Raw genomic sequence first — 27504 nt, forward strand, 5'->3', positions numbered from 1 at the left:
AACTAGTTGACTGGTCAACTTTAATTCTCAGCTGTGTCGCTTATCGATTGACGTTGACTAGACATGCTACGCCAATCGCATGGTTTTTGACCTGAACTACATGGCAGCTTTACACACTGCCCTTTCATTATTGAAATTAATTTAAATGGTCTTGTTTTTATGTCAGCATTAAAGATTCACGTGAACTTTAGATCGTCAAACAGGTTTCAGCCAGTTAGATCACGCCATCCAAATACCCTCGAGCAGATGATAGCCAATCATGTTTACAACCACTTGCCATGAATTGGTGTTCGATGTAGTGTGTGCTGATGATGTATGCATTACTTTTGCACTAAATTTACAGTTGAAGTCAGAATTATTCGCCCCACTTAGAATTTTTTTTCTTTTTTAAATATTTCCCAAATGATGTGTAACAGAGCAAGGAAATGTTCACAGTATGTCTGATAATATTTTTATTTGTTTTATTTCTGCTAGAATAAAAGCAGTTTTTAATTTTTTAAGAACCATTTTAAGGTCAAAATTATTAGCTCCTTTAAGCTATATATTTTTTCGATAGTCTACAGAACAAACCATCGTTACAAAATAACTTGCCTAATTACTCTAACCTGCCTAGTTAACATAATTAACCTAGTTAAGCCTTTAAATGTCACTAAGCTGTATAGAAGTGTCTTGAAAAATATCTAGTCAAATATTATTTACTGTCATCATGGCAAAGATAAAATAAATCAGTTATAAGAAATTAGTTAATAAGACTATTATGTTTAGAAATGTGTTGAAAAAATCTTCTCTCCGTTATACAGAAATTGGGGGGGAAAAATAAACGGGGGCTAATAATTCAGGGGGATTAATAATTCAGGGGGACTAATAATTCTGACTTCAACTATATCTGTTTTTATTACATTTTTAGTAGTACGAGTCATGATAAATATGTTGACTGCATTTATTTTGCTCTAAAATTAGCCTACTTGCTAATGTTGCTTTATTAACAAAAGTAACAGTGTTGACAATGCATTAGTTTTTCACAAAAATTAGTCATTACCCCCTTGATCCCTGTAAATATCTGGAAAATTTCTGGAAAAAGCGCTGTTCACACAGGCATGGACGTTACGTTATTTTTTCGGAAAAGACCGTTCACACATTCATTTCAGAATGCCGGTAAATTCCGACATCATTAACCAGAAATGACCTCTAAATGGCTGCGCTTGTATTTGTAAACATTTGACGACTTTACAAACTCTGTGGTTGGATAAGTATCGTGAACAACTTCACAATATGGAGGAACACTATCGCATGTCGAGTTGTACATATTGTGTGTGTGCTGGCGCTCACTGGCTGCTTCACGTGCACTCGCGTCAGAGCTTGAATGTAAACAAACAATGGCTTATCATAAGCATTTTATCGATCATTTTTTACACAGTTGGCATTAAGAAGGAACATAGAAACCTTATCTGACGAACCTCTAGCAGCTAAAAGTGTCTGGAAAAATATTCAAACGCTTTTATTTTCAGAAACCGCGCAGATTGAATGTGTCTGAGTGTTCTGGTTGGCTAAAGTAGACGTCTCACATCAGCGCGTTCTAGACGTGCACGCGCTCTTTCCCGCAATCTTCCATCAGCGTTCAGTGCAGCATTCCGGGAATTTACCGGTAATGTCATAACTTCTCTCTCCGGAAAATTGGCCGAACGAATTTACAGGTTTTTTCAAAAAGGGCCCGTTCACACATTCTGACCTTTCTGGAAAATTGACGGTAATTTTCCGGAAAGGTCTGTATGTGTGAAAGGGGCTATTGGTTATGTTGTATTGTTTTTGAAGCGTGTTATGAGCTGTCAAACAGCATGTGTATATGTATTTCCTGCAAATACATAACAAATTGTGGCGCATTGCAAAATATTTGCATCTTGTATTTTATCGATGACGTCACCAGTGACTAGTCGACGTCCACTCGACTTTACAGTTTTTACCAACTGCTTACACAGATTTTCAAAACAATGTCTCCTTTTTTCAAAACTCTACACACAATTCTCAAAACTGCACGCACAAAGTGCAAAATGCCTCACATCCCCTTCAAAATGTAACACTGCATTCAAAATGCCATAAACACACATCAGAATGAAGCATCGGCATCAAATGGCAAACGTTTCTTTCATAACAGTAAATGTGTGAATAAACCATGTAAGCACTGTTGTTCTAAATCTAAAGCTCTTTGCTTACTAGGCTTCTATCTACATTTCAATACTATGTTCTACAGTGACAGTAATCTGCTGAGGGGAGGAAAAGGTACACTGTAAACACCAATGACATAAAAGCACTGAAAATATTTAAGCCAAACATTACTGGTGTATATATAGCATAAAACATACACATGCTGTATGTACAAATGTAAAAAATAATGACAGTTTTTTACAATCGCTATGATAGTTTTTTTCAATACATTCAACAAGTTTCCTAAACTCTTAACACGGTTAGCACAACATCGGTTTTTGTAGGCTATACAATTAACACTTTTCTTGTTGCTTTGACACAAAATGCATCCAGTTAACACTAATTTAAAATGCTTGAACTTCTTTTACACACAACCAAGAACAAAACAATGTCATTTTACAGTCAAATTTACAAATGCTTTAACACGGTGAGTCAGAACAGATAACTCTGTGCTCTAAACAGAACTTCTTTAGGTTAAAGTCAAAGTGAACAGCTGTTCATATTGTGAATAAAACACAAATATATTCCCTGTATTTTATTCCATTGCCAATAAGAAACAATTTATTGCAGTTTTATATATATATATATATATATATATATATATATATATATATATATATATATATATATATATATATATATATATATATAATCATAACAGCTGATTCCCAGCTAGAAAACACACTCATGTGTTAAGGTTTTCCCAATCACATGATCATATATTCTAAAAGAGGACTCTTGAGGTTTTTGAAAGGAACAGTGAATGCATCAAAGAACTCTGTCACCAATGTGTCCAGGTAAGGTTATGCAATACAGTCATTATTGTACTATACACAGTGTGATTTGCAGTAAACTACTCTATAAACCTGGAGTTTATTAGTACATACAGTAGATATACAGTACAGTACAGCATTTACATACACTGTGTCTAAGTACTTTCAGAGAGTCATGGGGTTGGAGGTCAATCAAGCCCAACATGAAATGATCTATGTTGAAGAGGCTGGCTTCAACTTGGTGAAAAGGCATCATGGTAGGAGAAACATAATAGGCCAAAGGGCCACAGTTACCGTGCCGGGCCAGAGAAGAAGAAGCTGAGCAAATGCAGAAGATCAGGCAGAATAGGAGATTACTTTTTTTATTATTATTATAATTGGTGTGCTTTTTCTGTTTGTATGTCTTGCAGTGATTTCCTTTTGCAAATAAAATCTGTACTGCAGCAATTCTGTGTCTGTATTTTTTACATAAACTGTATTTTATAAAGCTTTCTTCATTTTTTGAATAGAATTTCTGCAGCATAAGAAACAAAATTCATGCATTTACTAAACCCAATAAAACAAAACTGTAGAGAGGCTTCAAATATAAGGGCAGAACTGACACATGCATAAAATAATGCAGTTTCTGTAATTTAAGCTGATGCTTGTGTTTGTTTGTCAGTGTGTTCTGATTGACTAAATGTTCCTGTTGGAAGAGAACGTGTGTTAGTGTTAATCATTATTTGATTTTGAAACATGTTGGCAGTGTTGTGTTAGACATGGTGTGTTGTGTGAGTTTATTACTGTATTTTGAAAAGCAGTTTTGAAGTTTAGTTTACAGTGTGTGTGATTTTGAGCATGAAATTAACCGTTTAGCTAATTGTGTGTTTTAGGTGTGTTGGTGTGTTAAGAGTTCAGGAAACTTACGTAAGAAATACGTTAAATGTATTGAAAAAACTGTTATAGCCATTGTAAAAAAACTGTAAACTGTAAAATAGAACATATGTAAAGCAAAAGTATGTTCTTTAGAACAGAGTAAAAACACAGTTGTGTGTGAAGGGAGTCTCGGGGAGAGAAGCGTCCATTGCCTTGAAAAGTGTCATGTGGGCATAAGGTTGGCCACCATACACTTTACAGCACTAGGCTTTAGGCTTTAGGATTTAGGATTTAGAAAAGGAGAAAATGGGGTAGGTACAAAACTAAAAATTGTGGATGGGTGGAAAACCAGTTGTTTTTTGGACCAGAAGAGCCCAGTGTCCCATCACCTTTGGCCTATACTAGAATAAAGCAGTGATTGGTTAGTAATCAGTTAAGAAATTAGCATTTCCACATTTGAGGAGCGTGTGTGTGTGTGTGACCTTGTGAATAAGTGTAGCATTTTGATTGGTTGTGTTTTGTAAAGCAAAGCAAGCGGATTCCCGTTAGAGTTTTGTGTTTTAGGTAGAGATTTGTGTGTAGAGTTTTGTGCAATTGAAAATTGAGTTCAAGGCTGAGAAATAGCTTCTGCTTTTGGAGATTTGAGGTGTAGTTTTGCGTTTTGAGTGAGATGTTTCAGAAATCCTGTGACAAGAAAAGATTGTGTGTGTGTGTGTAAGCAGTTGGGAAAAACTGTAATAACATAAAAATCGACTTTCAAAAATCTGAAGTCATTCAGCCTCTACAAGATTACCAATACTACAGTTACTGCTCTAACTACTTGATAGAAATGCATTTAATTCCCATTTGGTATAGCATGTAAACCCAGCTAGTGTGATGGCTAACAATTGTGTTCGAATCACTAAAAATAGGATCTATGATTACACGCAAAGCAACTTGATTTCCACAAGCAGTGCTCTTATGCTTATTAGAACCAAACAGGGTCTGCATTGACAACATTGGACTCTACAGGAATCCCCTGCTGAAAAGACATGCTTGAATTCCCATACTGGTTCCAGTTGGTTTTTGGTGCTGGGTCATTTAAAGAGATAGCTCATCCAAAAATCTCAATTCTACTCTCATTCGCTCTCTTTTTACTTGTTGAGTTTCTTTCTACTGTCCAACACAAAATATATTTTGAAGATGGAAGCCTTCAACCACTGACTTTCATAGTATTTGTTTTGTTTTTTACTAGAAGTCATTAGTTTAATAGTTTTCATCTTCATTCTTTTGGGTTTAACGAAATGAGGAAACACATACAAGTTTTGAACCACATGTGGGTGAGTAAATATTGAGTAAATTGTCCATTTTACCAAACTAAGTAGCATTCACATTACATGAAAAGTGCATCTCAGCTCCTTTAGACTCAAATGAGAGTCACATTGAACGTTTTCCACAAACATCTGCTCAACGAACCAGTCTAGAATGCAAACGAGAAGTCCTTCAGCTAAGAATGAGAGTCCAAAGTCAAGCTATAACGTCACAGCTTCCTCCTTTTTTAATAAGACACACTTTGCAGGGTGTATTGACCCGTTGAGGAGATGAGTATCGACTGGTCTTGAGCGGATGAGCTGTTTGGCTTCAGGCAGTGGACTGATGTCCTTATCTTTCAAACGCCATTGATTTCTGTCGCTGCTCTGATTATCTTTGCACAGTGTGAGATCTGGGTCTCCCCTCTAACCCACTTCTGCCCGACACAAACATCCAGCTTTTGTGTTTGTTTGGAGATGTGCACTTGGAACTGGGTCAGTTCAGATGAGGGGCGTCCCATGAAGGAACTGAGAGCTGAATGAGGTTTGTTGTGATTGTGAAGGTTAGGTCTTCTTGGTGTTTTTGTTGATTATGTCTCTCAGTGTTTAATAGAGCAGTGTTTCCCAACCCTGTTCCTGGAGGCACACCAACAGTACATATTTTGGATGTCTCCCTAGTCCCTCCCTATAGTATCTGACCCATTCATTTCAGGTTTTCTGGTCTCTTCTAATGTTCTGATGAGTCGATTCAGGGGGTGTTTGATTAGGAAGAGGGTGAAAATGTGTACTGTTGGTGTGCCTTCAGGAACAGGGTTGGAAAACTCTGCAATAGAGGAACTTTTTCTGTAGATGTTAAAGAGAAAATTTTAGGAGAAAAGTGCAGTCTTAGACCTGTTTACACTAATATGTTTTAGTTTTGCTACGGTTACGCCTACCCCAGAGTTTACGAGCTCCGACAATGGAGTGTTTTGAAAACGCTGAAGCGGCCATTTTAGTTTTAAAACACTGCTGCTCCGTGGGTCAGTGTATCTTCTGGTCATTGGATTTTTAATTTAGAAACAAATATCGAAAAACGAGCCGTTTCTTGATCTTCGTTTTAAAATTAAAAAACGAAAATTGAAATATAATGCAATTTTTGATTATCGTTTTTGAATTTTAAAACGAAAATCCAAAAACGGCTAGTTTTTATGGTAAAAAAAGGAAAGAGAAAATTAATAAATGATTTGATTTTCCTTTTTTTATTTCGAATAACAAAAATAAAATCACCAGAAAACAAAAATGAATAAAGGCTTGTTTTTTATATTCTGAAACCAGATAGGCCGACTCATGCACGGTGACGCAATGCTGCCACACACAGGCTAGCCTACTATAGGCTATTATTTTTTCAAAATTAATAATTTTATAAAAGGTATTTTCTTATGAGAACAGGATTTTGTTAATACATATTTTCCTCATTGAAGCCGGTTATATGGAACAACATAATTGACGAAATATGCATTATTTATGCATTAAGTTTATTGCTAAAATCACTTCCACTTCAGGAGTGGCAGTAACATTGGACATTCATTTGGAATCATTGGTCTTCTCTCAGTGTTTAAGTTCGAAATCAAAATAAATATAAATATTTTAATCTGAAAGGCTGTTTCAAAAACACAACATGTTTCAAAAACACAGTCATAAGCATCCTAATGTCTTGCAAAGTGGACTATCGGACAACATTACAACAACTTTGCTACGGTTGATAATGAGCTTTAAGACCACTATTGTGTGCATCTTCACCCCAAATGCAACCTATTCTATTGCCTAATATAACCTATAATCATATAAATACAGTTGAAGTCAGAATTATTAGCCCCCCTTTGAATTTGTTTTCTCTTTTAAATCCTTTCCAAATGATGTTTAACAGAGCAAGGACATTTTCACAGTATGTCTGATAATATTTTTCCTTCTGGAGAAAGTCTTATTTGCTCTATTTTGACTAGAATAAAAGCAGTTTTACATTTTTTAAACACCATTTTAAGGACAAAATAGGTAAAAAAAAATTGCGATAGTCTACAGAACAAACCATCATTATACAATAACTTGCCTAATTACCCTAACCTGCCTAGTTAACCTAATTAACCTAGTTAAGCCTTTAATGTCACTTTAAGCTGTATAGAAGTGTCGTGAAAAAGATCGTCAAATATTTTTTACTGTCATCATGGCAAAGATAAAATAAATCAGTTATTAGAGATGAGTTATTCAAACTATTATGTTGAGAAATCTTGAAAAAATCTGCTCTTTGTTAAACAGAAAACGGGGAAATAAATAAACAGGGGGGCTGGCTGGCTGTCTGTCTATCTGTCTGTCTGTCTGTCTGTCTGTCTGTCTGTCTGTCTGTCTGTCTGTCTATCTATCTATCTATCTATCTATCTATCTATCTATCTATCTATCTATCTTTAGATATATAGTGTGTGTGTGTGTATTATTTGTAATATAAACCAAAATCACAGTTATTATTAATATATTATGGTATTTAATCAAAATAGTAAAAATGTAGCATGTGAAAAATGGTAAAAAATAAGTATTTTTTTTCTAATAAACAGCACATTTTTAATCAATAGAGGGAAAAATGGTGTAGGATTTGCTTTGAATCTTTTTTTGATTAGAGTCCACTAAGTTTCACAAATAAACAGATAAATCAACAGAATAAAGGTGTTTTTTATAGCATCTGCAGATGGTATGTTATTAATATTATATGATATTAATAACATGCTATATAAATAATATATATAGAATTTTACCATGATTTTAGCATTGTTTTTTTTACATAATGTGATATACAGTTTTCTCTTTGCCATGATACATAATATTTGACTAGATGTTTTTCAAGATACTAGTATTCAGATTAAAGTGACATTTAAAGGCTTAACTAGGTTAATTTAGGCAAGTTATTGTATAACGATGGCTTGTTCTGTAGACAATAGAAAACAAATATTGCTTAAAAGGGCTAAAAATATTGACCTTAAAATGGTTTTGAAAATTAAAAACTGTTTTTATTCTAGCCGAAATAAAACAAATAAGACTTTCTCCAGAAGAAAAAATATTATCAGACATACTGTGAAAAACTTTCTCTGTTAAACATAATTTGGGAAGTATTTAATAAAAGATTCACAGGAGGGCGAATAACTTTGAGTTCAACTGTATATGATTTTAAGATTTATTGTTAAACCATGATTTTAGTAATGTTTTTACATGGTGTTTTTAGATTTTAGTGGTGTTTTTTTACACGTGATAGCTATTTTGACCAAATATATTAACTGATTAACATATTATTTCTGTTATAAAATGTATTTTTGTATGCATTTTTGCATTCATGCACAGTTAAATGCATTTTCATTCTGAATTTGCTTTGAAAACTTTTATGGTTTTACTTGTATTACTATATTAGGCAATCTAACTCTGACTGTGAGGCACAAGATGAATCCCTGCAGGTTTCTGACCAAACTCATCATTTATCGCAGCACTTTAACACCTCCACAGATTAACCTCTCGTCTCATTTAAACAGCTTTATTAATTAACTTCTCAAGCTGCTCCTGCAAACTTCACTGCTCTGAACTCTGCATTGGTTTTAAGCTGCAACACTTTTGCTTCCTTCAAAAGCTCTTGGCTGGTTTTCTGTGGCCGAAGCATTTATGCACTTTTTTTTAAGCATGCTCGATTCGGCCGTGTGCCAGCAATCGTCTGTAGTGGCTTTAAGTGTCTGCTCCTCATTAAGGGCTGTCTTACGCCTCGTCTCATCTGCTTGGATTTACACGAGGGTTACTGCTGCCCGTGCCCTTCATTTGCATTGCCAACCACCAGCTTTTTGGGGGCTGCTTTGTTCTTAATTTATATGAAATCTTCATTCATATCTTAAGGATAACAGAGGGATTTGGTAATGCAGGCTGCCTTGCTTGCTTTGAAGTGCTTTGTTTTTATAGAGCTATTCAAAATACAGTGTACTTTGGAGAATCTGAGCAGTGACAGAAATAGATTTTTTATTACAGTCTCTCAAGCTCACCAATGCAATTCTCTAATATATATACATATATATATACATATATATATATATATATATATATATATATATATATATATATATATATATATATATATATATTATTTACAAAATGTTAAAATAAAAAAAATAAAATCATATGTCATTGATTCATTTTCCTTTGGCTTAGTTACTTATTTATCAGGGGTTACCACAGCTGAATGAACCGCCAACTATTCCAATATATGTTTTACGCAGTGTATGGCCTTCCATCTGCAACTCAGTATTGGGAAACACCCACACACTCTTACATTCTCACATGCACTCATACACTACGGCCAATTTAGTTAATCAAATTCACCTATAGCGCATGTGTTTAGACTGTGGGGGAAACCGGAGCACCTGGAAGAAACCCACGCCAACACGGGGAGAACAGGCAAACTCCACACAGAAATGCCAACTCAGCCAGCCGGGACTCGAACCAGTGACCTTCTTGCTTTGAGGTGACAGTGCTACCCACTGAGCCACTGTGTCGCCCAACTCAGAATTATTAAATAATAAATCACATGACACCTAAAGTCATCAAAAAATCTTAATTACAATTTAAAATGTATAACATGCAATGTTTTATTTAAAATATTTTACATTTTGTAAATAATATAATATTAAATTTTTTATTTAGATGAGTGTGTATGGGTGTTTCCCAGTACTGGGTTGCAGCTGGAAAGGCATCCGCTGTGTAAAACATATGGATAAGTTGGCGGTTCATTCCGCTGTGAATAAAGGAACCCCTGATAAATAAAGGTAATAAGTCATAGGAAAATGAATGAATGAATAATTCTGAGTTCCCCTAAACTTCAGCTAATATTGCAGACTATAAAGTGGCCACCAATATCAAATAGATAGATAGATAGATAGATAGATAGATAGATAGATAGATAGATAGATAGATAGATAGATAGATAGATAGATAGATAGATAGATAGATAGATAGATAGATAGATAGATAGATAGATAGGTAGGTAGGTAGGTAGGTAGGTAGGTAGTTGGTAGGCAGACAGACAGATAGAAAAATCAAATCAAATCATAAAAGTGTGTTATGGCATTTGGCTGAATGACACATGGCTTTGAACATCACACTATGAAAAGGTGAAAGTATCAAATATTTAAGAGCAATAAAGTCACTCTTCTGCAGCGCCACACAGTCCTCGGGGTGCATTTTGCTAATATTACTGACTGTCAACATCACTATGAGTTTATTTATAAATATAATTTTGAAAATGGCATCTTGTTGATTTGATAATGACTTCTCTGTACACTGAGTGACCTCTAACATGCATTTTTTAAGATAAAATTACCCATCACGTTACTACAAAATTACCCAATACTTGAGAAAGACAATTAGTCATTTTAATATAAAAGTCAACTCTTGAGTCAATACTTGAGCATCCCAAGAAAACCTATATATTTCTTAGCATTGCTAACTGTTTTTTTTTTTTGGTTTTGAAGCCCAAAATGACAGATTTTGTGACATTTTTTCGAAACTTACTGCATTATTTGCTTCAATTTCTCTGTTTTGCCCTGAATATATACACAAGTCTTGAGGATTATTTTCTCTTTTTGACATTCAAAATTGGCCACAGGTTTCCTATGAGGGTTGGGTTTAGAAATCTGCAAACCTAAAAGCTGGCTTTTTAGCAGAATAGTATGTTTACAGATTTTAATATGGAGCCAAATCAGTCTCAAGACTAAAACATTTAAAAACTAAAATTTATACTGCATAACAAACACATTTACAAAACACAATTTGTAAATTCAAAATCATTCAAAACATGATTCATAAATACACAAATCCAATTCATAAGTTCAAAACACAAATCATAAATATGTAAATACAATTCAAGTTCAAAACACGATCCATAAATATGCAAATCCAATTCGAAAAATTCAAAACACGATTCATAAATATGCAAATCAAATTAATGTTTAAAACATGATTCATAAATATGCAAATCAAATTCATAAGTTTAAAACACAATTCATAAATATGCAAATCCAATTCGAAAAATTCTAATCACGATTCATAAATATGCAAATCCAATTCGAAAAATTTAAAACTCAAAATATAAATATGCAAATTCAATTCTTAAGTTCAAAACACAAATTATAAATATGCAAATTTAATTCTTAAGTTCAAAACACAAATTATAAATATACAAATTCAATTCTTAAGTTCAAAACACAAATTATAAATATACAAATTCAATTCAAAAGTTCAAAACACAAATTATAAATATGCAAAATCAATTCATAAGTTCAAAACACCATTCATAAATATACAAATTTAATTCATTTGCTGAAAATATTCATGATTTTTACTTGTGAATTCGTGAATTGTGTGTTTACAAATGTACAAACTGGATTAATAAAAACATTTTAAAAGACGGTTTACTTTAGAAGGAGGTGAAATAATAAATGATGACAGGATTTCATACTGATACTTTTGAAACTTGAAATAATAATACTTTAAAAGTTTCGTTTTTAAAACTTTATTGTGTATATCCTTGATGAATGAAGTGCATTCATTTATTTTTGGTGAAATAAAAAGAAAGAAAGATGGTTTGGAAGGACACAATAATGAATAAATGTTGTCAGGATTTGATTGTCGAGTAAACTATTTCTCGAGACCCTGTCTGAACGGGTTTGTCAGTCCCAGCTGTGCGTCAGATGGAGGATCTGGCTTTGGTTAATTTCTGTTAATAGGCCTCGTACTCGCAGCTAGTGCTCTAAAATATGAATGACAGTTGAACGTTGACAGCTGTTCCACACATGCTCCTTACAGCTGCTTCCTTCTCGCGGGCTGATTCAGATTAGTACTTTTCACATCTTACATTTGATTATAGGCTTTAAATTTCACTTCCTGGTCCCGCATATAGACGGCTAGTTTATGGTAAATGGATGACCATTAATATGGACCCTCGTTAACGGATAATTATCCACATTTGTTAGCCATCTGACCTCCTATGCACTTCTAAAAAAGATTTTTCTTACTTATAGTTTTGTCTTGTTTCTGGTCCAAATATCTGCATTTCTTAAATCAAGAAGCATTTCAAAGACAAATAAACTAAATTGTCTAGTTTTAAGAAATAATGTCAAAATTAAGTGAGTTTTTCTTTAAAACAAGCTAAATAATAACATTATTTTAAAGAAAAAAAAGCAAGATTATTTTACTTACCAGATTATTTTGATTTATTTAGGGAAATTATTATTATTTCTGAAAACAAGACAATATTTTGTACTTGTCTAGAAAATGCTTCTTGGTTTATAAATTTTTTAGATATTTGGACTAGAAACAAGACAAAAACAGTGTGGGAGGGCCACCGAAACTGAAAATTGACTTTCGTTTCCTTTACTTAGCCTCACGCTATTTATAATGTAGGCAATTGTTTTTTTTCTGTTGAAATTATAAAAGATTTTTAGCTTAAACCATGGTCCTTGGTGATATATACATTTTTCATAATTAAGAAAAGCATTTACAATCAAAGCTAAATTAACATCAATGTCTCCTGTTGATATACTGAGGCCTTAAGGTCTTTTTCTATGGAGCCAGAACAGTCTCAAAAATAATACATTTACAAAATAAAATTCATACATCTACAACACAATTCACATTTATCAAAACTAATTTGTAAATTTAAAACATGATTCATAAATATGCAAATACAATTCGTATTTCAAAACACATTTCATAAATATGCAAATACAATTCGTAAATTCAAACCCTGATTCATAAATACGCAAATCCAATTTGTAAGTTCAAAACACAATTCAAAAATATGCAAATCCAATTCGTAAATTCAAAACGCGATTCAAAAATACACATATTCAATTCGTAAATTCAAAACACAATTCATAAATACGTATGTCCAATTCGTAAATTTAAAACACGATTCAAAAAACGCACATCCAATTCGTAAATTCAAAACACGATTCAAAAATACACATATCCAATTCGTTAATTCAAAACACAATTCATAAATACGGATGTCCAATTCGTAAATTCAAAACACGATTCATAAATACGCAAGTTCAATTTGTAAATTCAAAACATGATTCATAAATATGCAAATGCAATTCGTAAATTCAAAACATGATTCATAAATATGCAAATGCAATTCGGAAATTCAAAACATGATTCATAAATATGCAAATGCAATTCGGAAATTCAAAACACTATTCATAAATATGCAATTGCAATTTGTAAATTCAAAACACATTTCATAAAAACGCAAATCCAATTCGGAAATTCAAAACACATTTCATAAACACGCAAATCCAATTCGTAAATTCAAAACATGATTCATAAATACGCAAATCCAATTCGTAAATTCAAAACACGATTCATAAATATGCAAATGAAATTCGTAAATTCAAAACATGATTCATAAATATGCAAATGCAATTCGTAATTCAAAACATGATTCATAAATATGCAAATGCAATTCGGAAATTCAAATCACGATTCATAAATATGCAAATGAAATTCGTAATTCAAAACATGATTCATAAATATGCAAATGCAATTCGTAAATTCAAAACACAATTAAAAAATACAAATGTCCAATTTATAAATTGTGTAGTTTAATTCTCAGAATTTCTACAAAGGATGTTGTATACTGTAAATGCGCATACTTTTTGTGGTCACATCCATAACGCATGATTATTTCTGTCATTTTTATTATAAAACACTTTTACATATTGATATTCCTTTGATCTTTTAACTCTGTGGTTATTTGTTTTGAAAAATATAAACAGATATTTCAATATTTTTTTACATTTCTGTTCTCTGTGAATTTATGTTCCAAGTTTTTACTGTAAAAATTCCATTATCAAACATGATTTTTTTGGGGTTAAGTATCTCTTTAAAGCCTGAAAGTTGATTTTTAAATTGCAACTTGCAACATCTGATGATGATCATGCATTTCCACTATATAACCCTTACTTAACCTTCAATACATGTATAGTTTATTGCTCTCGTGGTGTAGAATTTGTTTATATATATATATATATATATATATATATATATATATATATATATATATATATATATATATATATATATATATATATATATACACATGTTTAGTTTGTTTATATATATTTAGTTTACCTTTTTTATTTTTACTATTATTATTGCTGTTGGCATTTTTATTAATAATGTCATTATTTAACAACCTCCTGTATTCCTCCTGTATTTTGTTTACTACATGTATTTTTTTATACTCACTGGTATATTCTGATCATTTACCTTATATTTTGTGTGAAGGAATTTGTCGTTTTTTTTTCAATTTAAAATAAAATAATACAAATTTGATGGAAGCATTTTCACTCAAAGAGAAATGGTAGCGTTTTGCTTCATGAGACTGTTTACTAGAAACAAGCGTACGAGTAAAAATGCTTTCATACCTTGAAAAGCGATCACTGTTTTGCCAACATGTAATCATCCTCCGTTGTGTTTTGTCAGATCTGTCAGAGAAGAAGAGCGACCTGCGTGTTTGTGATGCCAGCACGTGCCGTTACAGCGGGATCTGCCAAAACAACGGCGGAGACATCAAATGCGTATGCCAATTTCAGGTACATACTTTTATCTTTGGAAAGCATGAACAAGAGCAACTGGGTACAAGGAGAATCACCTTACAGACTTTGATTTGAAGCAAACAAGTATATGGAAGTCAGACAAAATGACTAAGACTGTGAACCGCTTTTATGAGGGGAAGAACTACAATCCCATGAATCATTGCAAATGGCTTACTGTATTGTAAATGTAAAGATAAACAATTTATTGAAAGTCAACTGCATATATTTGCTATTATTTACATATTGTAAGAGTGAAGTGAGATGGATTGTCTTATATAATTTGAGTGCGCAGGGTTATGAATATATTTTGGTGCAATTTGCTCACTGCAATTGTCTGATTGGTGGATTTTTCGTATTGCATCATGGGTAATGTAGTTTTCAGCACAAATTCCATTATTCAACTTTTTTTTAAGTATAATTATTGTGAATTAATTTTAATGAATTGTGTAGATGTCTTCAGCAAAATAATCAAATAAAATATTACAATAAATTAAATAAAGAATGAATACTTTTGCTTTTATGTATGATTTCTTAGGATACAACAATATTTAGTGGAGATACAGCAATGTATGTCATGTATTGTGTCTAACCTCAGTGCTCGAAGAACTACGTCCCGGTGTGCGGCACAAATGGAGACACCTATCAGAACGAGTGCTATATGAAACAAGCGGCCTGTAACCAGCAGAGAGCCATCGTTCTGGCCTCTGAGGGCCCCTGCTATCCTGGTGAGTCCAGACCGTCTCCTTCACTTCCTGAAATGAAAACCCAACATCTTCTGCTCGCCTCGTATTACACTGACTGCATCCTTTTATTAAAACAAGTCACAAGCATCTTTTGAGAACAGCTGCAACAGTCAGTGTTGGTCTGTGAGGAGCCAGATGCAGCTAAAGTCAGAATTATTAGCCCTCCTGTACATTATTTTACCCAATTTATGTTTAACGGAGAGAAGATTTTTTTCAACACATTTCTAATCATAATAATTTGTTCTGTAGATAATAGAAAACAAATATTGCTTAAGGCGGCTAATAATATTGACTTTAAAATGATTTTAAAAATATTAAAAACTGCTTTTATTCTGGCCTAAATGAAACAAATAAGACTTTCTCCAGAAGAAAAAATATTATCAGACATACTGTGAGAAATTTCTTGCTCTTTTAATCATAATTTGGGAAATATTTTTAAAATAAGTTAAAAATGTTCACAGAAGAGCAAATAACTTTGACTTCAACTGTATATAAAATAACAACATCAACAAAACATTCCGTATAAACAGCCAGAAACTGAATGCCCTAAGGTTATTATTTCAGGTGCATTTCTGTCGATTTCTTTTAACGTTTGTATTTGAGTTAAATGTATTACAATTATAATAATAATTAACAAAAAAGAAAGGAAAACTAAAACACTAAAATATAAAAAAAGCACTAACATATTCAATAGTTTCTGTCATTCTGAATCTCAGGTGCATTTCTCAGGTGCAACACACACATACGCACACAATATTAATAATAAATAATAATAAATAATAAAAAAAGCAAAACTAAAAGACTAAATACATTGTGAAAATGGTAAAAATAAAAAAAGATCGACATTTGGAATTGTTTCTGTCATTATGAATTTCAGGTATATATATATATATATATACATACACACAATATACAGAGTACAATTACACTGTAAAACCTGATAAGTTAACTCAAAGTGTTTGAGGAAACCGATTGCGGCAAAACATTTGTTTTAAAACAAAATGTTTTGAGTACTGTAAACTTATATATTGTGTCACATACATATATAACATTTGTATTTATATCATCAAACTTTTAAAGTATTAGTAACTTAAACAGTTTAACTTCAGTCATCAAATCACCATTAGTTCAATTAACTTAAATTAAGTGCAAACAACTCAATAGCTACTCAAATGGTTTGGTATTTCTTCTAGCATTTGAGTTGACACAAAAAATAGAATTCATTCATTTATAACTTATTGGATTAGAATTTTTTGAGTTACCAAAACTCTCTTTCATTGAGTCAAAGTAACTTTGTTAAAATTATAAGCTAAACTTATTTCATTTAGTGATTGTCACCGTTTTACAGTAAATATATAATATACAATTATATATATTGTCATAATATTGAATAAAAAAAAAAGAAAAACTAAAACACAAACTAAAAACTGCACTGAACATTTTCAGGAATTTTAATGTACATTTTATTTAAGTTTGACCCTGACTGTTTATGCATCAATTGAAACCAAAGATCAAAACCTGTCGTAAGGCGCAAACATTCATCGCTGTCAGCAAAAGGTTTATAAAGCTTTTTAGCTTTTGTGCAGATAATGTTGGTATCCAGCGTAATGTTCTTTATCCTGCAGTCACTGATCCACAAAACTAAAGCAGACTCCATCCTTAAGGGGCTCACACAGCGAATTCGCCGCGCAGCACCATGCATTTTAGAATTGGAAACATAGCTTTATATCAGGGTATGCACACCGCTGTCTGTGGTGCTCAGCTACCACTCAGGACACTGTTCATATTTTTGCCACACCACAGAGCGCCATCTGAATAGTTTCCTTTTAAATGACATGTGAATGGGCACGTCCGGTGTGTGTTACTTCCAGCTGTCATGTGCGTGGCGCATTCGCTGTGCGACCCCCTTAACCATGGAGTCTGCTTTAGTTTTTGCATCCTTGTTGAAACCGCTAGCGATTGAAGATTTGTGTTAATTTGGCAAGCTGAACGCATTCTGTACTGTACAGGAGAGATGGAGGAGATTAATTGACAATGATCTACAGCCAATCAGAATGCAGAACACATTGCGCTGTAAAAAAAAAAAGCACAAAAAAATTCCTGAAACTGCGAGAGCGTGAAAAGTGAACCACGTTATAGCGAGAGACTAATGTACTTATTCACCTATTTACATGTACAGCTGTAAACATTTCAAGTGGATCAGAAGTTATTCAGAATTGTCCAAGAATGTGTGTTGTTCAATAGCTTTAGGACAACTTTGAGAAAAGGTTTTGATCCACTTCAAGTGTTGACTACTGTATATATGTACATATATATATATATATATATATATATATATATATATATATATATATATATATATATATATATATATATATATATATATATATATATATATATATATATATATATATATATATATATATATGCTCATTAATTCACCAGATTTTTCTGAAGTCTGAATGAGCAGAAATGCAATATAACAGGCTGCAGAGGCTTTATATTTCAGACCCTAATGAGCAGTGCGATCCGATACATGACAGCCCTTATTTTTAGCTCTAATTAATCTCATGATTTTCTTTTCATCCACAAATTAGATGTCATCATGCCTGCTAATAATTTGATATGCATGTTAATAATACATCATACGAGGACTACGACTACTGCTTCATCCACTCAGTGAACTCTTGACATTGCCTATGTATGATGATATAAATGTACTTATAAAACACAAATCATAATGAATCCTAATTTTTGTTTTTATTCCAGATAGCAGCTCGGGATCTGGAGATGGAGGTTTGTTTGTTTTTCGTTGCTATTTTTGTTGTGTGTGTCCATGTGTGTCTTATAAGTGACCAAAAAGCAACAAGGGTAATTTTTAGGAAACTGAAACTGGTCATTTCTAGGGTTTTTGACCTAGAGACATCAAACGATCTCAGAAATGGGTCGCAGCTCCGCACTTCAGAGCTCTGTGGATCAGCCAAAACATGTCATCTGAGTGTATTTTTAGGCCGTTATGCCGTTGTGTGATAAAAGCGTGAGCTGGTGCGGGTTCACAGATGAAGGCCTGTGTGTTTAGAGCTGTCATTACTGTAAATTACAGAGCGCTGCTGGAGCGCAACCCAAGGCCTGTTGAGGATGAACTGGACACTTGTCAAATCTGTGTCACTGAGCATTTTAATCGTCCTCTTACAGTGCTTTTAAACAATCAGTCTTGTTGAAAGGGGAGGTTATTATGGCGCTGAACTTTTTTGGACCCATTTCTCAATTTTTTTGGTGCCAAGTTTGGTCTCTTATAGACATTTTAAAGTAGCGTATGTATAATAATAATCACAATTCATCAAATAAAATTAACTATATATGTCGAACAATATGTATATATATATATATATTCAGTCTGGCCATTCTCCTCTGACCTCTGGCATCAACAAGGCATTTACGCCCACAGAACTGTCACTCACTGGATAATTTCTCTTTTTCTGACCATTCTCTGTAAACCCTAGAGATGTTTGTGCGTGAAAATTCCAGTAGATCAGCAGTTTCTGAAACACTCAGACCAGCTCGTCTGGCACCAACAACCATGCCACGTTCAAAGTCACTTTAAATCACCTTTCTTCCTCATTCTGATGCTCGGTTTGAGCTGCAGCAGATTGTCTTGACCATGTTGCTGCCATGTGATTGGCTGACTAGAAATTTATAACAAGCAGTTTGACAGGTGTACCTAATAAAGTGGCCGGTGTGTGTGTGTGTGTGTGTGTGTGGGGGGGGGGGGGGGGGGGTTTATATATATATATATATATATATATATATATATATATATATATATATATATATATATATATATATATATATATATATATATATATATATATAGGGTTAACTTGGTTAATTAGGTTAAATAAACAAGTTGTTAATTAGGCATGTCATTGGACAACAGTGGTTTGTTCTGTAGGCAATCAACACACATCATTTCTTAAGAGTTCTAATAATATTGACCTTTTTAAGCAGTTTAAAATTTTTTTTTTTTTTAAATAGTTTGTATGTCAGCCAAACTTAGAATTAAGACTTTCTTCAGAAGAAAAATATAATGGGAAATACTTATATATTAATGTCCTTACTCTGGTAACTCTTTCCCTGCTGTTGACAAGATATATCAACAATTGATTTTCCCAATTTCTGTTTAACAGATAGATTTTTTTCATCACATTTCTAAACATAACAGTTTTAATAACTCATTTCTAATAACTGATTTATTTAATCTTTGACATGATGACAGTAAATAATATTTTACTAGATATTTTTTAAGATAGTATCTTGATACATTTCAAGGCTTTACTAGGTTAACTAGGCAGGTTAGGGTAATTAGTTATTGTATAACGATGGTTTGTTCTGTAGATTATCGAAAAAATATATAGCTTAAAGGGGCGAATAATTTTGACCTCAAAACGAATTGAAGAAATTAAAAACTGCTTTTGATCTAGCCGAAATAAAACAATTAAAACGTTCTCCAGATGAAAAAAAAATAGGAAATACTGTGAGAAATTTCTCTGCTCTGTTAAGCATCATCTGGGGAATATTTCAAAGAGAAAAAAAATTCAAAGGGGGGCTAATAATTCTGACTTCAACTGTATAATATGCTCATATATTCCTATAATAAAATATCCCAAGGGCTGTCAAATTAAGGTAAAAATCATCAAAAATGCTGGCAGGGATAATGATTAACATCACTCTGGAAATATTAGAAAAAGAATGAAATATTTTACATATTCCAAGCAGGCACACGACGTCATAAGACATTAGGTTAGATTTAGGTCGTAACATCTGGTGACTAAAATTCAATGTCTAGCCAGCGTCTAAGGACAACGTTATTTTGACGTCAAATGATGTAGATATGTAGTTGATTTTAGATTGTTTTGGAAAGTGACCAAAATCCAACGTCGAGCCAACATCTTAAACCAACGTCATATTGACATCAAATACTGACATTTTTTCGCAATGTATGGCAACCAAAATCCAATGTCTGATGCACGTTATAGTGGTAACATCCACACAACGTCAAGCTGTAACATCATTGGACGTTGATATTTGGTTGTTTTTAGGTTGGGTTGAAAGCAATTCAAATCTAATGTTGAGTTCTGACGTCAACACGATTTTAATTTCTACCCAAATGTAATGTTCGATGACATTAGGGTACAACGTCAATCTGACATGTTGACATCCTGTGCCTGCCGGGATAATTTAGTCTTTAACTGTATGTTAGAAATCATGTGGTCCACCATGAAAGATAAATATAAAGGCTTATATGTCTTGTATTGTAAAATGACTGTCATTTAAATGGTATTTCCCCATATTTTTACAGAACTTGATGGATCGGGCTTAGAGTCGGGCAAGAAAGTCACCAAATGCAGCAACTGCAAGTACGGCGCTGAGTGTGACGAAGACGCAGAGGATGAAGACTCGTACGTGCCGCTTTTATTCCTTCACCATTTCTGCTTCAAATTAACGAGCGAGAGTTAGTAATTAACGAGTCCCGAAGTTGTTTCATGCCAGAGCGCTTTAAGTAATGAATATGAAGGTTTTGTTTTTCAACATTGGAAACAACTGCTATTGTGCCTAATATAAAAGCATGAATGTTGGACAGGGTTCAGCTCTATCAAAGCCGAGAAAATAACACGGCTCCCATGAGACGGAGAAGGATTGCAAAACTTCTTTTTGTGTCAAAAGTTTTTTTCTGCCTGCTTCGTTTTCATGCCAAGCGCTAATGAACAGTGTGGACTAATTCCAGAAACCACTGTAGCTTCAAGGACATGAGATTGAGGGGGAAATATTCTCAAACGCTCAGATAAACTGAAGTTACATTAGGTGAACCAGCAGGGGGAGATGATCAACCAGCACAGGTCTCAACGGGACAGACAGCCTTTAAAGTACTGATACTGTATTGATGATATGACGTTCAGATTTACAGCAACACTGCAGCTAGTATTAAATTAATTTCAGTATAATATTGACTAATATGAAAATGTTCATATGATTTCTTCACAATACAGTATGTAAAGCAGGGGTGCCCACACTTTTTCAGCATGTAAGCTACTAAAATGACCAAGTCAAAATGATCTTCCTAATATAAAAATGCAAAACATAATTATTTATAAACATTGACAATTCTGTATTTGTACAATATATATTAATGCATCTTGCATAACTGTATGAACCCATATTTTTGTCATTACCTATGCACTGAATGGAATCAGCCAGGGAAGCATAGTCATAGCCAGCCTTAAGCACACTACCAAACGATCATCAGTCATGGTGGAACGATATTTGGACTAAACCGTTCCAACGTCTCTAAGTGCTGCAAAACTAGTTTCTAACTGTGTCTATTTATTTAAATGCCATATGAAATGAATATGATCTACCCACACTACCTTTGCGATCGACCGGTAAATCGCAATTAACGTATTGGGCACCCCAGACAAAGACATGCGCTATAGGTGAATTAAATAAACTAAACTGGCCATACTGTGAATGACTGTGTATGGGTGTTTCCCAGGACTGGGTTGCAGCGGGAAGGGCATTTTTTGTGTAAAACATATGCTGGATAAGTTGGCAGTTCATTCCACTGTGGTGACCCCTGATAAATAAAGGTACTTAGCTGAAGGAAAATGACTGAATGAATGAAGTTTTTAGTTACGATACTCCTAAAATTAATCCTTATAAATCTGCAATTTTTTTTTTACAAAGTTTTGCACAGCTATAGCTAAAAAGTCTGCAGATTCTGTCTAACCTTGCTTATGTGATTGAATTTACCACACATAAAAACATACTTGTATTAATGTTAGTTTAGTATCATTTGTATACTATTCTAATTGTTGTTAAACCGAAATTTCACCCAATACTTGAGTTTTTTCTTTCTTCAGACTTATCTAATTTTTTCCACATTATATAAAAGCTAAACAAAATAAATACCTGAGTCTTCTGAGGTAAAACAATTGATCTGTGTAAAAAAAACCTTAAAACTAATATATATTTATAGCATTTATTATTCTGCCAAAGCTAGGTAATAAAAATACAATACAAAGTTTAGTCACATGTGTAAACATTAAAAAAACGTAAATAATGAAATTAAAATGAACTACGGTTAAAAATATATACTAATAAATATATAAACTATAATACGATATATGCAGCTATGAAGAAGGGACTACTTGATAAATCTGATTTTCTCTTGATTTACTGTATTTATCAGTTTTGGGTTTGAATAAAATGTTAAAGTTAAAATATTTTGGTTTTATCCTAAAGTCTAATGTCAGAGCTTTTTTTTTCAGAAAATGACAACTGAAGAATGATTTATTGATTTCTTCTGAAGTTAAAACATTCAAAACTAAATATAATTATATCTGAAAACATGACACATTTTGTGCCAACGGCAACAGTTTTATTTTAAATTTGTAAAGAAATGTCATTAGTTTACAAAATAAAACAAAATAAAATACATTTACTCAAACATGTAAATCTAAAACAATAAATTGCATCTCCAGAAATATTTTAACATGGTTTTCTTAATTTTTTCCATAGTTTAGCTGTAAATATAATTTAAATTATTTAGACATTTTGAAAAAAATTGCTAAATTAGTTTTTATGGTAAAAACAGTATTTTGTTTTACTCTAAATATATTGAATTAATATATAACATTATAATGTGTTAGGAAAAAATAAAGCTCTAATACTTGCTAACACTAAAGCCCTTTTTACTGATTTATCACTTGTTTTTGACTCACGTAAGAATGCTTGTTCATTTTATGGTTTTAATTTTATTGAACAATAAAAACCCTTATTGGTTGAGATGACATCCACAGCTTTATCAAAAACATTTGTTTCGAGTAAAGTGCTTATTGTTAGCGGGGAACTGTTTTGGGCTTTAAATAATTAAAAGCACGAATGCATTGAAACTGTTGTTGTTGTTCATGTTTAATGTTGCAGCTGTTCGTGTAAAATCGACTGCAGCGGACACAATGAGAATCCAGTGTGTGGCACAGATGGAAACTCTTACCACAATCCCTGCCTGGTGCGAGAGGCATCCTGTATGAAGCAGGAACAGATCGACGTCAAACATTTAGGGAGATGCCCAGGTCAGAAAATATGGAGCAAGATCAGTCTCAAAAATAACACATTTACGAACTGAAATTCAAACATCCACAGCACAATTCACATTTACAAAATCCAATTGTAAGTTCAAAAAACGATTCAGAAATGCAAAACTCCAGTTCATAAATTAAAAAAGGATTAAAAAATACACAAATCCAATTCATAAATTAAAAACATGATCATTAAATATGCAAATCCACTTTGTAGGTTCAAAACTCGATTCATAAATATGCAAATCCACTTCGTAAGTTCAAAACTCGATTCATAAATATGCAAATCCACTTCATAAGTTCAAAACATGATTCATAAACACACAAATCCAATTTGTAAATTTAAAAAAGATTTTAAAATACTCAAATCCAATTCGTAAATTCAAGACATGATTCTTAATCGAACACATCCACTTCGTAAATTAAAAACACGATTCATAATTATGCAAATCCACTTCGTAAATTCAAAACACGATTCATAATTATGCAAATCCACTTTGTAAATTCAAAACACGATTCATAATTATGCAAATCCAATTTGTAAATTCAAAACACGATTCATAAATATGCAAATCCACTTCATAAGTTTAAAACACGATTCAAACATACACAAATCCAATTTGTAAATTCAAAACACGATTCATAAATACACAAATCTAATTCGTAAATTTAAAAAAGATTTTAAAAAACACACAAATCCAATTTGTAAATTCAAAACACGATTCATAATTATGCAAATCCAATTTGTAAATTCAAAACACGATTCATAATTATGCAAATCCAATTTGTAAATTCAAAACACGATTCATAAATATGCAAATCCACTTCATAAGTTTAAAACACGATTCAAACATACACAAATCCAATTTGTAAATTCAAAACACGATTCATAAATACACAAATCTAATTCGTAAATTTAAAAAAGATTTGAAAAAACACACAAATCCAATTTGTAAATTCAAAACACGATTCATAAATATGCAAATCCACTTCGTAAGTTTAAAACTCGATTCATAAATATGCAAATCCACTTCGTAAGTTTAAAACTCGATTCATAAATATGCAAATCCACTTCGTAAGTTCAAAACTCGATTCATAAATATGCAAATCTACTTCGTAAGTTCAAAACTCGATTCATAAATATGCAAATCCACTTCATAAGTTCAAAACTCGATTCATAAATATGCAAATCCACTTCGTAAGTTCAAAACATGATTCATAAATATGCAAATCCACTTCGTAAGTTCAAAACTCGATTCATAAATATGCAAATCCACTTCATAAGCTCAAAACATGATTCATAAATATGCAAATCCAATTTGTAAATTTAAAAAAGATTTTAAAATACTCAAATCCAATTCGTAAATTCAAAACACGATTCATAAATATGCAAATCCACTTCATAAGCTCAAAACATGATTCATAAATATGCAAATCCAATTTGTAAATTTAAAAAAGATTTTAAAATACTCAAATCCAATTCGTAAGTTCAAAACACGATTCATAAATATGCAAATCTAAAGTTCAAAATTTGATTCATAAACACATGCATTCTGTGTTTTGTAAATGTGAATTGTGCTGTGCATGTATGACTTTTATTTTGTAAATGTATTATTTTTAAGACTCCAGAGAAAACAGCTCTGCAGGAAATGCATAATCAAACAAAAAAAAAAAAAACAACTCACAATGTGACCTGCAGTTTTATTCGCTTTAATTAATGATAGTTTGCATACCTTATTCAATCTGTGTTATTTTTTCATCACTCAGATAAAGACAAAGCTAAGAAAACTGAAGCTGGACTTCCCTACAAGCCAGATTATACTGGTAAGTTATCTTTTCAATCATGTTCATATTCTAGGTAAGACACTTTGGGTAAATATGGAAAAATGAAATTAAATACTTCTAGCAATACTTATTCAAATGATTGATTTTTTTAAGAAATGCAGTTTTAATATGTAAATGAGGCGTTATTTAAAGTCTGTGTGAACTAGAACATTGCTTCAGACTTTTATTTTAGTATGTTTTGGAATGAATATTGAGTAGGGGGGCGGAGGGTTATTTTTTGTGCTCCTTTTGTATTCTTGCACTCGCAGCAAACTAATGGTTGGAGAGGCGTGGCTATGCATATTTCATACCAACTGACAAACTGACATCATCAGTGCAGGACTGCCATTCCAGAGCTGAAGCAAATGATTAGATTTGATTAAAGATTACCAAAATAAGCTATTTTTTTCTATTGAATAACTTGCATGGATTAAATAGAATAACAATGCACTAGCAAAAGGTTGTACATTTTGATTTCATGCTTTAAATCTGCACTGATTTGCACACATTTCTAAGCAAAAATCTGATGATTGGACGAAGTCTTAAGTTTCTTTTTTATTATTATTATTGTTTATTTATTTACTTATTTAAATACTTGTAATTTTAGATTCAAGGGGATTTTGGGAAACTCTTTTATCAGCCCACAAAATACCATGAACAGCCCAATTTCTTTTCTTTTTTGTACATTTTTTTGTAGAATAAAATGTTTTATATATAATAAAACTATGTATATTGCTGTTAAAACATTCAGAAAATATATCTGACTAAAACTGCAGTTTGGAATATGTAAGCGTAGTTGAAGTGGGAGATTTTTTGACAACAAAAAAAAGACATTTAAAAAAAACAACCTTTTAAAAAAGACCTTTAAAAATGGTTTATAATTGAAGTCTGCAGACACAAATTGACAAAGTGTGATAAAAGAAATACTTAAAAAAAGAATTTTGGATACCTTGGTCCATTAGACGAGAAAAAAAAACACGTTATGAACAGCCAAAAAGCCCAAATTCTCAAAATTATCAAGTGCATGAGAACAAAAGTCTCGCCTTAAAGTGAACAGCTCTTTACTTTTGTTATGTGTGATATTTTACTGAATATTTAAAGTTACTTGTAAAAGTTACTTGCATCTGAGGCAAGGTGTGGATTACAGGGAGGTTTGGGGGGGTCTGACACCCCTTATTAACGCTTGATCCCCCCTGAAGGACATCAAAACAAGATGTATGAGGGGTCTACCCTTTAATAGTTAAGTAATAGCTTGCTCTGATCTGTATCTTAAATAATATCAATAATTAAAATAATAGATAAATTCTATTTACAGAGCCGCAGTTTTATGATTTCTAATACAGTAGACTTTTTTCGACTTTACCAACAGAAACATTACTTGACAACATTTTAAAAACCAACCCAGTTCTCAAAGGTAATATAGGTGTGATTTACTCTATTATCTCCTCACAAAATCTAACTTCAGTAACAAAGTCGAATTAACAATGGGAAAATGAACTTGAGTTGATTTTCTCTGAGGAAATTTGGCATGACATTATTCACCAGATTCACTCAACTTCAATTTGTTTGCGACATACAATTATTCAGTTTAAAGTGGTCCACTGTCTACATTGGACAAAAGCAAAATTAGCTAAATTTTCACCAACTATAAATCCCTTATGTAATAGATGTGAAGTAGAGATAGCTAATCACACACACTTTATTTGGTCATGTTCTAAAATTACCAAGTTCTGGCAATTATTATTTAATTTCTTTTCAAATGTTTTGCATGTATCAATTGACCCTTGCCCTATTGTAGGAATATTTGGTTTAATTACAGATCCCAGCTTAGACAGTAATACCAAAAGCATGATTTGTTTTTCAACATTAACTGACGTCTTATACTGCTTAAATGGAAGGACAAATTTCCTCCAACGTTTAATCATTGGATTAGGTATCTTATGTACCATCTTGCAACGTAGAAGATTCGGTACTCCACCAAAGGTTGCAGTCAAAAATGTTATCTTAAATGGCAGCCAGTGCTGACA

At 32.4% G+C, this 27504-nt stretch overlaps 1 protein-coding gene across 1 annotated transcript in view; it reads left to right on the forward strand.

The window, feature by feature from the left end:
* Nucleotides 1-27504, forward strand: part of tmeff1b (transmembrane protein with EGF-like and two follistatin-like domains 1b) — a 48361-nt gene that overhangs the window by 16661 nt on the left and 4196 nt on the right. Inside the window, exons 2-7 of the mRNA XM_056451089.1 lie at nt 14663-14772; nt 15371-15500; nt 18288-18314; nt 20878-20977; nt 23499-23647; nt 25421-25477. Of these exons, the coding sequence (XP_056307064.1) occupies nt 14663-14772; nt 15371-15500; nt 18288-18314; nt 20878-20977; nt 23499-23647; nt 25421-25477 (573 nt within the window). The remainder of the gene's footprint in view (nt 1-14662; nt 14773-15370; nt 15501-18287; nt 18315-20877; nt 20978-23498; nt 23648-25420; nt 25478-27504) is intronic.

This window comes from Danio aesculapii, chromosome 24, assembly GCF_903798145.1.
Source record: "Danio aesculapii chromosome 24, fDanAes4.1, whole genome shotgun sequence".
Taxonomy (NCBI): domain Eukaryota; kingdom Metazoa; phylum Chordata; class Actinopteri; order Cypriniformes; family Danionidae; genus Danio; species Danio aesculapii.